This window comes from Catharus ustulatus, chromosome 13 (genome assembly GCF_009819885.2).
Source record: "Catharus ustulatus isolate bCatUst1 chromosome 13, bCatUst1.pri.v2, whole genome shotgun sequence".
NCBI classification, from domain to species: Eukaryota; Metazoa; Chordata; class Aves; order Passeriformes; family Turdidae; genus Catharus; species Catharus ustulatus.
In genome coordinates, this window is record NC_046233.1 from 8243122 (window position 1) to 8258947 (window position 15826).

A 15826-nucleotide genomic window follows, 5' to 3' on the forward strand; every position below is an offset into this window, starting at 1 on the left:
TGAAGGAATGTTACTGTGGGAATTCTGCTAATGTCATCATACTAGGGAAGGCCAGAGGGCCATGTCATTGCAACAAACATAAATCACTTGGAAATTATTAGGATTAACACTAAACCTATCTGATCCAGCATTTAATTTTGCTCAGCATTCATAAACAAGCAACATAAATTCCTAAAGGCAGTCAAGGCAGTCTCCCCTCAATTTTCAAGTTAATATTCTAAACAACTGAAATGAAGAGTATTTAAACCATAGGAAAATTATTTCTTAGGAGCTTGCTTATTTCCAAATTCATCATTCATCATTCATCAAGCCATCATCAAATAGCTTTGAAATCATAAGAATAGGTTTCTGAAGTAGAAATACTATTTTTGACACAAACAAGAAGGCCCAGGCTTTTTCACCCCCTTCGCTCCCCCAAATTTCAGAGGAGGAGTTGACTGGCTCTATAGATTCCCTGAGCGCATCTTCCTGAGGTTTACAAACACCAGTATTGCCAACTGAGACAGACAGGGCAGCATGACAATGTTTGAGCCTTTGCTCCATCTGCTCAGGGGTGGCCCCTTGTGAGAAATCACAGCTACATCAAGGAGATGCTAATGGAAAAGCTCATTAAAACGAAGGCGAAAATAAAAAGCTCTGCCTCTCAGAAAATCCAATATACAGGTACACAACTGGGAGACAAAAACCAGCTTCTAATATTCGTGTGATGGTGAAAATTGGAGGTTTTGATAATGCACCAGAATCTATTACAACCTCCCTTTGAGCTTTGGAAGCCTCTTCCCATCTTCTGATAAATGTGACTTGGCTAAAGCCACATGTGAGGAATTATGGCAAGTTGGGGGGTAAATTCCAAGACCACCACTTCTGCTCAGCCATGAACTTTCTGGGAAAGTAAGTGCAGCTCCCTGCAACCTGTTCAGGAACCACATGCCACGCTTGGGAACTGCATATCTGCTTACCCACAGGCAGAGGTAATCCCAGATAACCTCTTGTTTATCTCACCATGCAAAACCTTGGCTATCGAGTGAAAACTATCAACAAAGCTGTTGACACAGAAAACACTGCAGTGAGGACAGTTACCTGGGGCTATTGGTCACAAGCCGAGACTCAACTGCACCCAGCTCCCTGAGAGAGCCGCACTCAGGGCCCTCCGAAGGCACATCCCTGCAGTCCCTGCACACAGTTCCTGTGCCATCTGAAGCCATGTCCCTGCAGTCACTGCACACAGGTGCCTGTGCCATCTGAAGCCATGTCCCTGCAGTCACCGCACACAGGTGCCTGTGCCATCTGAAGCCATGTCCCTGCAGTCACCGCACACAGGTGCCTGTGCCATCTGAAGCCATGTCCCTGCAGTCACTGCACACAGGTGCCTGTGCCATCTGAAGCCATGTCCCTGCAGTCACTGCACACGGGTGCCTGTGCCATCTGAAGCCATGTCCCTGCAGTCACTGCACACAGGTGCCTGTGCCATCTGAAGCCATGTCCCTGCAGTCACTGTATACAGGTCTGGCTCTGTGTTCTGGCTTGGCCCATCTGAAGCCATGTCCCTGCACACAGGTGTAGCTCTGTGCTCTGTCCTGGCCCATCTGAAGCCATGTCCCTGCACACAGACCCTGTCTCTTAGCACGGTTGTGTTCCCAGGGCTGTGCCGTACCCCAAGGCCATACCCGCTCCCAGGGTGGCTGGGCCGCTGTCGGCTGGGGTTGGCTCAGGCCCAGCTGGCCCCAGCACAGGCAGAGCAAACAAAAAGTTGTTTGCACAGATCTATGGAGAGGTCCTGGTAGTGCCAGGCAAGGGGTAGTGGCTGAATCCAGGCAGAGGTCAGGCCGTGTGTGTGTGTGTGTGTGTGTGTGTGTAAGCAATTCCGATGACAGACTCCCAATCTGCTGCTATTTGTTTGCAAGCGCCATGGGAAAGGAAAGGTTTGGAGGACAACGAGGTCACTCGGCGGATATCTGTAAGCAGATCCTCCCACACATGGGAAGCTTATGGGAGAAATGAGAAAAGTGGCTGTTTGCAACTTAACCCATGGGACATGAGAGCTGGCAAGGCCAGCAGAGCAGAGCTTGGAGCTGACATTGCAGAAGCACATGAGAGATGATGGATAGAGTGCTGAGAGGGCCGGAAGGGCCTGCAAAGTGATATGTTCACTGAAAGAAACATTGCCCTATTTCGCAGTTACCTCAGACTACAGCAATACATTCTGATTTTGTTTGCTCTGAGAACACAAGCACGTGTCTTTCCACTCACCTCAACGGGGAATCTCTTGCCGTTGATGCTGTGTTCAGAGCCAGCGGATCCGTTGCTTTGACCCCAGTGAAACTCCACTTTCTCTGCCTTGAATCTGCCCGGTAAGCCAGCACCACTGACAAAATAATCGTCCTTCAACAGGATAGCAACTGCACACAGAACAATGAGAAAGAAAATCTTAGCACAGTTCTTCTGAAACAGTTAGTTTTTGCTCATTATATCAGAATACTTCTCCTGATGCAAGTAAAATGCTGGTTCATCATTTTCTTCTTCATAGGGATTGGTTAAAAAACAGGTCTGCAAGTAATGTTGGCTAATTCTGGAAGTGATTACACAGACTACAGAAAATCCCAAAGTCCAAATTTCTCAAGGACATTTTGCCCTCCTTATTGGACTTTGATTAAAATTTAAATGGAAACTACATCAAAACCTGTTTAATGTGGTTCCAGAGAGTAATGGCTGATGATGGTCCCTGCCCTTATAAACCCCTCAAGGTCTGTAGATCACAAGTTAAGAAAAGAATAGGTCTCCTGTTTTTTTGATTTCCTGTTTTTTGCTGGTGGGGACCTCTGTGCCCTATCCCACCTCTACTGCTGGACATGCTGGCTACTTAGCCTCCCTGCTCCTCCTCTCTGTTAAAATGGGGAGAAGCACAATAACATTTTTGAGACCCACAGTAACTCTGATATTATTATGTGATTCAATGAGGGTCAGAAAGACGCTGTTTGTACTCTCTTTTCACTTCCAAAAGCCTCTGTATTTTATGTAACAATAAAAGCTGTAGGTCCAAACAGAGGGTGGAATTGTATGGTGGAAGCTGGTACATATTACAGGGGAGGCCTGTGGTCCAACCAAGAACTGATTCCAGCTTTCAAAAAATTCCATTCTGCTACTCTCACTACAAGATCCCCTTCCTTTCCAGCATCTCCTGATTTTAATACACACCATTCCTAAAAATTATTCCCCACAAAATTATTTCTTCTCATCCCTCACAAAACCATTGCTTAAAAAAAGAAATAAAATTTGTATTTTGTTCTTGCAAAAGTCATTGCAGACCAGTGCTTGCTGTGCCTAGAATCCTGTGATTTAAGTTGTGGTATTGGTTTTAGAGATTTTTTTCTTTTTTAATGGAAATAGCAAAACCCACAAGGATTTCTCTGTGTTCTTAAGCCAACTGTGTCATCACAACAGGAACATTAATATAAATCCAATTTTATTATGTAAGAAGGAGGATTTTATTCACAGCTGAAAAAAAAAAACCAAAAACCAAACAACCTGATGTGAAATAAAAGTTACGTCTCTGTTGGTGAGTCTGTGTTTTGTGCTCTCCCCTAACAATGAGTTACCGCAGCATCATCTCAGGTGCAATTTTTGCTCACAGCTCAACTTTAAATGGTTTGTGTCAAAACCATCTAAATGTTAAATTGAATGAGATGTTCAGATGTTTCTAAACTGTGCCAGCAAAACCATGGGGCTGTTTGCTTCCATGATTTCTGCTTCTTTTGTCACTCCCTTTGCATCCAAGTGCTTTGTGTAGGAGGATGGGTGGTGCAGAACTGGCTACAGGATACAGCCTGTGTCAGTCAGGGTACTGCTGCTAGTCACTGTCTGCTTACAACAAATCTGTGAAACACTGCTCTCCACCTCCCTTAAAAAATTCTCAATGAGCTCAGTAGTATTCTAAATGGTGAAAAATCTCATTCAATTAGTTACAAATTCCATAGATGAAATTGTAGGAGATGAGAATACAGCAAAGCAGATTCGCGTGCATCTGTTAAAAACCTCTGTGGAGATTCAGTTGCATCTAATAAATATTTGATAGTTCCCAAATAATTTATGTCTCTGTCAGGGGTCATTTTACTTGTTTTAGATGAATAATTAAAAGGATAATTAGGAGGATGTACAATCTGGAATGTTCATCTAATTGTTCATTTTACAGTATTTCTTACACTGCTGAGCTGTATGACACATGTTCCCACCACCTTCCTAGCTAAGCAGCATCCCCTCACTGCCAGGAGCTTCCCTCCTTTTTCTGTGACCCCAGGCATTCAGGACTGAAATAGCCAAACACTTTACTGGGCTTTGGGAGCCACTGCTTTTATCCCAAGATTTCTGTAAAGAGTGCAAGAAATCAACCCTCAAAGCCCACTAATTTAAAATACTATATAATTGAGATTATAAACCCAAAGAAAGTGGTGTGCAGCCACCAGGACCACAATTGTGTGGTGCCATTTTCAGGTTCAGGGCTGGTGTTGGATGCCCATCACCCCTGTGAGATCAGGAATAAACCTGGACTCAAAGCAGCTCTTTCCCTGCACTAGCAGAGCGGCTCTGATGGTCAGGACCAGCCAGAGTGATGAACATCACACAGGAAAGATGCTGAACAAACACATTTCTGATAGAAATTTTGGTAAGTTCCTCTAAGCAGAATTCTCCTGATTTTAGAAGTTTTTGGTATGAACACAATTAATGCAAATACAGCTATGAAATATGTATATCCTCCAAGTGATCTCTAGCACTTAATACTATGGACAGCTACTCTAGTGATGAAATTGAACCCACACTAGTGGCTTTGCCAATATAATTGTGCACAAAAGCACTTCTAGTCAAGACACAAGCCTAAAAAATCCATTGACATTTTGTGAATGAAATGCTGCTTTCTGTACATTGTCTGCCCTTTACCTGATAGAGAGTGGGACACAAACAAGAAAGAGCAGAAGAAATCTAAACCGAATTACCCTTCAGAGCCTAAAAATAACTCATTGTTCTATCATAAAAAAAAAAATAAATTACTAGGTTCTATTATAGAAAAAAAAATTACAGCAATAACAATAACCCAAGCAACATATTTCCTGCTAGTTAATGAGCATTAAGGTTAAGGGCCTTTAGCTTTCCCAGGGACCCCTGTCTCTTTAAACCAGTCATTAATTGCTGAGAAATGCCCTCTACATCCATCACCATTTCTTAAACAGTTATTTAGTTTACTGTCTCTGTCAGTCTGCAATATGAAGGTCTTGTGTGGCCATCTGCTCCACGACTCTGCTGCCAAAATGCATCGCGATTTATGGCACAGTCGGCCCCTATCTTCTACCCACAAGCCAAAACATCCTACTTGGTTTGCTGCTCTACCACTTACCACCTTAAAAATTAATGCCAGGCAAGTTTCTTCAAAAGGTCAGAAAACCAAGAAAAGGAATGGGACTTGATAAAACCAGGGAGGAGCCAGGAGCTCAGCAGAAGAAATCAGAGCTGACAGCAAGGCAAAAAGAGTCTTCACGTTACCAGTAAAAGGCCGTAAGTTACCAGGAAAAGTGACAGTTACTGTTGCTCTGAGAAGCAATAACTTGTCAGCAAAAATCCATACCCCAATGGGTGAGGAAATCAAATATAGCAGCACTGCTAAAATCACCCAGCAGAATGAAGCTTCAGCTTTCATTGCCAACTGCGCCAAGACCAGAAAATCTGCTGACACTTTTCAGTTCCACAGAAAAAAGTTCTAGAAGTTCTAGTTTGTACCAGCAAGTGTGGCCAGCAGGACATGGGCAGTGACTGTCCTCCTGTATTTAGCACTGGGCTCAGTTTTGGGCCCCTCACCACAAGAAGGACATTGAGTGTGTCCAGAGAAGGCAAAGGAGTTGGGGATGGGTCTGGAGCACAAGTTTGATGAGGAACTGCTGAGAGAGCTGGGAAAGGGACTCAGCCTGGACAAAAGGAGACTCTGGGGGGATCTTCTTGCTCTCTACAATTCCTTGAAAGGAGGTTGCAGTCAGGTGGGGGGCAGTCTCATCTCCCAGGTAACAAGTGACAGGACAAGAAGAAATGGCCTCCAGCATTGACAGAGGAGGTTTAGATTGAATAATAGAAAGAATTTCAAAAGAGTTGGCAAGCACTGGAAGAGGCTGCCCAGGGAAATGCTGGAGTCACCATCCCTGTAGGGATTTAAGAGATGTGTAGATGTGGTACAGGGGGACACGGTTTAGTGGTGTCCTTGGTACTGTTGGGTTAATGGCTGGAATCAATGTTCTTACAGTTCTTTTCTAATCTAAATGATTCTATGATTCTAACACAGTTTCCTATTATATGTGCAGTAAAGTTACTGTTACATGTACGGGATAGCATTAACATCCTTCTTAGAAGAATAGCACCATCACTTTTTCATAGTCTTTCCAATTATGTTTATTGCTGATTACCACAAACAGCCTCTCTGACCATAAAGGGCAGGGTGCATAGCATGAGTAGATTAATTAAGCACCACATTTCCATAGCATTCAACCTTGCCTGAACCTCATGCTGCTACCAAGGGCAACAAAGTCAGGATTTCAAAGCAAACAGGAGCACTTCTCAGTGAAGCTGGGAAAAAAACCGAGTAATGCAGCAAAACCCCCAGGTATGCTTGGTGGTGGTTTATGTAAACTGGATCTGCTTTGCAGTGAAAGAAAACAGGCTCAGAGTCTGCCACTCCATTTCATGTGAGGGGCAATAACTCTTGCTAAGATCCTGAACTGCTGGAGCTGGATCTGAGGGGCTTGCTGGACTCTAGGCTGTTGCCTTGGGTTTTAGCTTTTATATTTTTCAGAATCTCTGCTGCTTAGTGTGTAACTCTGAAACTCATGGCTCCGATGCAAAGTGGAGTTGATGGGTGTATCTGAGGTCACCTGTGTGCACAGCTGAGCCACCAGCCCCAGAGCAGGTGCATGCCCTGGGTCTGGCTAGCCGACCTGTGACAAGGGACATGGTACAGGGAGCACTGCAGAGATGCATGTCAGATGTTAATAAAGATAAAAATATACTTCCAATAAATAAAATTGAATTAATTAGTGGTTTAATCCAATTCCCTAAAAATACTTGACCTTGTCAAATGAAGAGGGTGGCCTTATAATTTCTGCTTTTTACGTTTTCAGAATTAAAGAGCAATCAAATGCACGCGGCTTTGCATATAAATCAACCTTGACCTTTCGTTGAACTGTTTTGGTAAAAATAAGCAGTCCTCTTATGTGTGCCTGCTCTTTTTTCTCTAAAAGCCAGAACAGACAGAGCAGAAAAAGATACAGTTCAGTGAAGAAAACTGTGCAATAATCATATCAGAAACACATTAATAAGCCCCCACTACTCTGAGCAGTTATTGCTCTTTCTTCTCTAAAATCTTCCAATTTCTAAGACTTCCCCTCTCCTTCCCCCTGAGCCCTGCATCTCCGCATTCTTCTGGATTAGGTGTTACAGCCTCCCAAAGCTGATAATTCAAGGTTACACCTTGAAACTCTTACACTGCCTTTTATTCTGAGGAATAACTGACTACCAAGAGAATTAGTTTAGACTGAGAACAAAAAAAAAAACAAACAAACAAAACCACACCAAAAAAAAAAGTAGCCCTTAAAAAAAAAGCCCCTTAAAATCAATCTGCAGAACTAGCTCTGCATAGAATGCAGAGGCAGAGGTAGGTGGCTTCTATTGAAAAATTACATTAAAAAGAAAAAAAGACGAAAAACCCAAACAACAGAACAATGAAAAAGGAGGAGGGTGGAACATGGCTTGAATTTTTAATTGACTGCAGTCAGGCTATGGAGACAAGCAGAAGAGAACATACCTGTTTTTCCTGTGTTTTTCATCCAAGTCTTGTTTGAAGATTCATTGTCAAAACCATCCAGCTGCAGCTCCTGATACTCATCTCCCACGTGGGCCAGGTGGTCCATGATGTCTATGGGAGACTGGTGAGACCCCCCACACTTCTCGCTGGAAGTCACCCAGTGCTCGGGACCATAGGTACCTGTTAAAAAACACCCATGTCAACATCCCAGTGGCTCTGCAGTGCTGGAGACTCTTAAGTGAGAGGATGAAGCACTTAAGCTCTCCAGGTAACCCCACCACAGTTACAATTCCCACGTTTGAAAGAGGTTAAGACTTGTAAACTTATGAGGAGACTGAAACCCTTTGGCTTTGTGCCGTGTTCCAACTTTGCCTCTGGCAGTAATGAACAATGGCCTTTTTAAAAAACAACTATTCTATTAAACTTTCTGCAGTTCCCAAGCTCCCCTTGTGCATATGTTATCAATTACCATGTTGCTCCAGGAACTTCCCTAAAGCTCCAGCCTTAATATATTACTGTATAGTTTATCCTTTCCTTATGGACAAATAAAGTAACAGACACACATTAACTTGTGTTCTTGCAATACTATGTTTAGATATGATCTTCATTAATGATCTCATTTCTTTTGTAGGTTTTGAAGCCAGAAAAGATTAAAAGAAAGAATTAAAGTAAATGTATGTTAGTAAATTTGAAGAAAACAACTATGGGGGAAAAAATTAGTCTGGAAAAATTACTTCTGAAAAATAATTACTCTGGAAGAAGTAAACAGGACAATGACCTGTCAGGAATACACAGTAAATTTCTTTTGTTGCTATTCTTTCATGAATTTTCTGTTTTTTATGAACAATTAAAATAATATGGAAAAGTAAGAGGTCTGAGGCAAAGACCTTGTCCATCCACAGCACATACCAGCCCGAGATGTACTACAACACCAGGGACTCTCAGCACCACACTTAGGAGGATCTAAAATGAATTTCAGATTTTTCTTATGACCTCCCTCTCCAACCCTTAAGTTGCATTAACAGAGAGCTTATCTTCCTATGAGTGCAAACAGTGGTTAAAGCTCCTGAAATAACAGCACAGATTTCTTGCAAAGCACTTGCTGCTCACAGTTCTTGAAGTGCTTTCCAGCAGGAATCAGATACATTATTCTCATGTAAAGACAAGGAAATTGATGGCTGAGAAGGGAAGCAATTTGCCCAAGCTAAACTACCAAAACCAAGTTACAACCCAGAGCTGAACTGTGCTCTCCTGAGAGTCCTGATGTCACACCTGTGTCACACCTCTGAACTACACAGTCAGTTCGGGAGGCAGCCAGCAGGAAATGATGCACCAAGGTGCATTTATTGCCCTTGCATGGAGAAGCATATGTGTATTCAATTAGCACCATCCAAACCCAGCAGCTGGGAAGGCCAGCTTCCTTGGCCCCTGGGTTTTAATCTGTCTAGCTGCAAAGTGCATTCATGCTCTCTTCTCATGAGCTGATGCAGGACACTAAATCAATAGCTAGATTTTGCTACACTCACCTCACACAAATGCTGTCTGGTACCCAAACTACAATAAGAAAATTTTACTTTCAAGTACAATTAGGCAAAATTGCAATATAGTTTAATAATCACTGACATCATCTGCCCAGGTTAAAAATCAGCTTTTTAATCTCAGGCTTCAACTTATATTGTCAGGAGGAGCTGCCTTCAGTTATTTCCCAATGTACCACAACTAAGGAGAAGAGAATTATTAAAACTCCTACGTGGGGAGAACAAATGTCTTCCACTCAAACACAGCTATATTTCCCCAATCAGGATGCACTTGGTAATTGGTTTGTAGTGAGTTAATTGGAAATTCAGATTTACTTTATATATAACCTTGCATCTACCCCATGAAATTTGGGAATTTGCTTTACATATTTAGCACTACACACAATCAAACCCGCCAGCTCTCATTTTTTGGCTTTATAATAAACAAGGGGTGAGCTTTTCAAAAGCACTCTGCCCACTGAGGCTATCACAGTGGTTTCAGCTGTGCATTCAAAAGGAGCTGTGCAGTCCAATTTTTCTTTTTTAAGTATTCTGGTGTCAATGAGGAATTTTTCCCTTTTATAAAGTAGGCAGATTTATTTTAACAGGGACTGTAGGGTTTCTTCCACACATCTTGTCACAATTATTTATTTATTTATTTATTTAAAGTATAGCCAGCTCTCAACCTATTTGCAGTGAAAACTGCCTTGTCAAAATGAATAAAATAAGCCATAAGGGTAAACAAACAAACCACCATGTTGAATTAAACCCCCAAATGACTTAGGTATCTGAACTGACTCTTGCTGAAATGCAGTGCTTCACAGACCTTTTTTAGGTCTTAGTTTTGTTTCATTTTAAAAAACAAGTTGTTGGTTTTCTTTTTCTTAAATTAATTTAACTTGCTTGAATTAATTTAACAGCAATAAATCTCTTTCCATAAACACAGTAGCTTCATCTGCTTGTAAATCTATAATCTAACAAAATAAAGCCTAGCAGTATCTGCTTTCTTCGTGTGTCAGTATAAGTTCCCATGCATAAAATGTTTCCATACTCATGCTGAATTATTAAAGAAAAAAAAAATCTAATGCAATGAAACTCTCAGCAATTCAAAACCTCAACTTAGTGCTGGTGCTGTGACTCCAAGTCCTGACATCACAAATTACAGTCGTAAGGCTAAGCTCCGATTTAGAGGTTCAAGACCTGCTAGTTAAAATCAGCCCAGGATTTTATAAATGGCTAGGCCTGTCATTAATTTCTTTCACAAGTTTTTGATATGTAAATGACTACATGCAACGTGACCTGCACCATTATGGCTGCAGCTTGAGACAGATATAGAGGCCCAACATCTGCAGTAGTGCAGAACTGGGGCTGCCCCAGCCTTAACAATGACCACAGAAAGGGCAGGGCAGGGAGGGAGAGGAAAACTTTTGAGTTTGAAACCAAACTAAATATAGTTCCTACCCAGAAAAAAAAAAAGTGCTCAACAACCTATAAAATGTAATCAAGAATAGTGCAGTGGGATTCACCAATTCTCAGGTGGCCATCAGAAGGGTTCAGGCTCAACTGCCTGTTTTTTTCCATGGACATTCAAGTGCAGTTTCAATTAAAACTGATCTTCCACTACAGATTTCAAATTAATTCTTCTTCCAAGTGTCTCATGCTCCAGACATCCTTGCTTTGCAAAAAAGCCCTATATCATTAGAGGAGGAAATAGAACACTTTTTCCAAGCTTGCAGATATTGATTACCTATTCCTTCCATCAAAGCACAATTGCCATTCTGCACTGTATAAATCTCTTCAGCGTTAGACACTTTATAAAGTACTGAGAATTATATCATTAATCATTTGCAGTTACACCTGTCTTGCTTTATTGAATTCTTTGTTTTTTAGAACTTTAAATAAATGCTTTTAAATAAAAACATGACACTAAATAAAGACTCTGTTTCACTTAAACCTAGTTAAAAAAAGAAATCCTGTAATTCTGTGTGTGACATTTACCCATCTGAAACACAGGAACTTATGGCTATTTGTATTTCATTTTTCCAACAGTAAGCATGGTGACTTAAATCAAATAAAATTTCAAATGAATTTGAGTTGGCCTTTTAAGGTTGATAAATAATTCGGTTTTCAGAAATCAAGTTAAGAGCCCACACCTGTGTTAATAAATAATACAAATTTCCACTGAGATGGGGGGACAACCTGCAGGCTAAGGTGAACATCAGACAGCCCCATCCTAGAGCTGGAATATTTGATGCAGAGGCAGCACAGAAAGAATGAGAACTGATCATGTTTGGCATCTTCAGGAACTGAAGTCAGTCCTTCCTCCCAGAACAGCAGCCAAGAGCTGAAGGGCTGGACCCACCCCAGATCAGCCAAAGGCATGGCAGCAAGAGCAGGGAGTGCTGGGGGGGAGCCAGGTCCCTGTGCAACTGAACCTTGCTGAAATCAGGGACTAAAGAGCCACTGGCTCCCAAGGCTGGAGGAGAGCTGGGCTCAGGGAACTCAGCAATCCTGGGGTCTCACATTCCAACCCACACTTCAGGCCAGAGATGTCATCACCCATCCTTCTCTGAAACTACCTGACACTTGCTAGATTCCTTTCTCATGCAAAATCACTCTGTCAATGACTGCAGTAACTTTAATAGTTTTTTAATACAGTCTGCTCCTTAAATATAATCCAAGATTACTTTTTTCTTCTTTTTACTGTACAAAGCAATGAGCAGTCTTCATTAATGAAAAACCATTAAAGTAATGTATTCTGCCAAAATCTAATTAAAGTTTGTATAAAAACTTCCACTTTAAAAAAAAAATCAAATGTATTTGTTTTTCTCCCACAGGTTTTGTTTAAAACGTCTGTTATTAAAACCATTGGCATTTCCTTAATTTTGCAGAACTTTTGAATTAATGGATCAGCTACTCTGATATAAACTGGTGTGTAACACATATACCTTTACACAGAGGGAGTTTAACAGAAATTAGCAATTTTTGAGTAATATGATTTTCAGCATTCATTTGTAAAGAGTTAGAAATATCTTTTTTTTAATATATAATTTCACTTGTTTTCTAAACATTATTTACAAAAATGTGGCTTAATATTTCAGCCCTGACATGGAAATAACTAGTTTAGGGGTTTTAATTTTGGAGCTTTTTTATTATTTGTTCTTCTTGAATCTTTTTTTAACAGAATTACCTCAGACAAATTTTTGTCTGTATTCAATGCCTCTTTACTTTTCATTTTTGAATGAAAATGGTAATAATGATTGCAAAGCAATCAAATCCCCTCATTTCTGCAATTAGCTTGGTCACTTCATGGAGACATCCCATCATCTTAATATGGGAGAAAATTCCATGTTTCTCTTAGGGCAAAATCCAACCAGTTATTAGGGACTGATGGAATGAATTAGTGTTTCCTCTTCAAATAAAACCAGAGTTCCCAACCTTTGCTTGCACAGCTCTGCAGGGGCAGCCTAAAGACAAGTAAGAACCTCTGTAAGCTTTACAGGCTCTGGATAAATGGAGATGTTTCCCTTTTAAGACTGGCAGCTATGACCTGCCCAACCATTCCAGCATTTAGCTGAGCAAACTGCAGATCTGAATCTCTGCCTCCAGGTCTCTGTCCTACTTGAACTGCTCCATCACGAGCCAAATCTCAAGAAACACTGAAATGTCACCATCAGTAAACAAAATCAGTTCCTTTCTTCCACACAGAGAAAGAACAAGGAAGAGGTGCCCTTGCACAGCTACAAAGAAATGAACTTCAATAGCAGGCTGGATTTTCAAACAGGAAAAAATTGTTTTAAACAAACAAGTGAAATTCACTACAAAAGTAAAGCATGTTAAGATCCTTCAGAAATCTCAGTCCCAGGGCTTCTCTCTATTATCTGGGACCAAAAAAACCTGAAGCTGTTACTTGGTGCCAGGAGATCCCATCATCACTGTTTGCCATTTAAAAGGAGCTGTGTCAGGAAGTCCAGGGAGGAACCATAGAATGTGTTTAAGCCACATAAACAGTGACAGGAGGCACTGCAGATCCAGAGTGGCTGAAAAATCAGCCTCCTCTTACCCTCTCCTCTCACCTCCAGTCCCCTCCTGGGAAGGAGAAATAAAGTGAAATCTGTAGGATGAAGCCTAAAGACTTCATTTAGATACAAGGCCAAAAAGAATGATTTGAATGACATATCTCTTGCTGATTGATTTAGCATCAGGCTGCAGAGGTAGAGGTATAAAAATCCCTGAAAGCCTTGATAAAAATCAGTAGCATCTTTCAGAGGTCTTCCCATTGCAGAGAAAGCAACCAGGTTGTTAAATCATTATATTAGGGGGAAAAGTTGCTGAAATTATACTGTCTTGCTCTAAAGTGATGGCATACCAAAATCAAAGGGATGGAGAAAGAGAGCCTGTAGTTAAGAGTTCACAGTGCTGCTTTGAACAAAGATTTCCTGCCCTGGGGGAAAAGGGCTTTTCATTTTATTATTCTCTGTCATCACTCTGTTTAACATGAGACACTTGTGCTTGCAGAAAATTCCAATTACTGCTTGAAAAATGAGACCGAATACCAAGAGCAAGATCCTGAAGAGCTTTCTGAGACACAAACAGGTCTAAGCAATCTGCAAGCTCAGTACAGGGAAGGGGTGCAAGGTTTGGAGAGCTGTAAACAACCAGGGACAGTTTTCTGAGAAGTCAAAAAATCGGAAAGAAACTTTCTCCAAGAACAATCTCCCATAAGGCATATCTTAACCAGTACTGGTGGAACTAAAACAGAACACAGGAAGATGGAACAAAAAGGGGTTGGATGTAGATAACCTTTGAGCCAGCAGCAGCACAGAAGCACCAATGCCACCACAGCTACAGCAGTGCCCAGCCATGTGGCTGTGCAAGCAAAGCTGATCTTCAAAACTGATGGTGGCAGTGGTACTGTCACACTGCCAATGTGCCAATGCAAAGAAAGGCTTTAAATCACACTCCTAAATATAAACTGTCCTATAATGTCTGCAGCTTCTAAACTGAAAGACAGAGTGATGTGCATGTTCTCCTTAAATTTTCATATACACAGATGCTACAGTTATTGCTGGGTTTTTAATTAAACTTCCTAACCTTCAATTACCTTTGGTGAAGTTTTTAATCTATGTTTTCAACCTTTGTATTCCTTAGTGAACTATTCTCTATTATGCAGTTACAAATGCAGTGATTTTTTTATTATATATCCTCCCCATTCATATATAGACTTTCTGCATCTCAATTTTGTTCCTCAAAAAAGTATGAAGCTGCCATGAATCTTGTATGAAGCTCCCACTGTACCTATCAACCTGCCAGTGGCACAAATGTATGAAAAATATCCAACATTAGGAAACACCAGGACCTTAGGACGAACATTGCAGGAAGCTCACAAAAAAGTGGAGTAAGTGTAATTACTAAAACAAGCTTTTTCCATAAACATTTCAAGTTTTAGCATTTGTGAGCTGAATAATTTACCACCACACAAAAGTGAAAATCGTGCTAAGTTTAGCTGTGCTGGCAAAATACTTTGGGGCTTTTTCAGGGGTGTCTCACACAATAAACTCTAGATAGACTTGCCTAATGACCTGTTGAATTTTACAACTAATATTTCAAAATTATTTATATTGAGCACAGAGCACAACAATATCAATGAAATTATTATGCAGAACTCACTGAGTGGGAGGATAAATTGTGGTATTGAAAGTGCCTGCTGGTGGCAAGTGACTGAGACAATGTATATCCACATCCTCAGTTTTTTACAATTTTCTACATTTTTAATAAATGTATCTGACATCTCACACCATTCATTTCATAACTGTCAGAGGCCTTTTAAAAACTGCTCACCCTGAGCTGCATATAATAAACGAGGTGATAACTTACAATATAAGGAAAAAACAGGAGATTAATTTATATGAAGGCATCGTAAATTACCTTTCTTCTATTCCTATACTGGTTCAGTAAAGCCCTATGAAGACTAGAGACAGACATAAAAATAGATTTTTTCCTAAATATAATTTTAAAAAGTATAAATCCTAATGGAAATTACAGCATGAAGATGTATTATGAATCAATGCAGTAGCTCAGTGAGAACACTTTGTGTTGTTGAGAGGAAGACACAGATTTCAGTAATGGTTACATTGGACAAGTCACATCCAGGCCAAGTTTGTCTGGAGAAGGGTCTCCCTTTTCAACTGTCCTTTTTTTAATTTACAGAGCAATAGCTGTATAAGGATGGACCTTGACAGGAGGGATATTTATATTGCAGCAGTTCCCCAACGCAGCAGAAGGAAAAGGGGCTCCATTCTTCCAAACCTCAGTAGCAAAAAAGCAGCTGCCTCAAAAAGCTTAAACTGAACAATAAGACAAACACAATATAAAGCATCTCAAACTTGAACAGATGCATTCCCCTGGGCTAACCTCCCCTTCTCTGTAACACCTTGCTTCATGCTTTCTTCTCCAAGGCCATCTTCCAGAGCTG

General features: G+C 40.9%; 1 protein-coding gene across 1 annotated transcript in view; it reads right to left on the reverse strand.

The window, feature by feature from the left end:
• Positions 1-15826, reverse strand: part of PTPRG (protein tyrosine phosphatase receptor type G) — a 395342-nt gene that overhangs the window by 177727 nt on the left and 201789 nt on the right. Inside the window, exons 3-4 of the mRNA XM_033071407.2 lie at positions 7835-8014; positions 2251-2399 (exon numbers count right to left, since the gene is read on the reverse strand). Coding sequence (XP_032927298.1) covers positions 2251-2399; positions 7835-8014 — 329 coding nt within the window. The remainder of the gene's footprint in view (positions 1-2250; positions 2400-7834; positions 8015-15826) is intronic.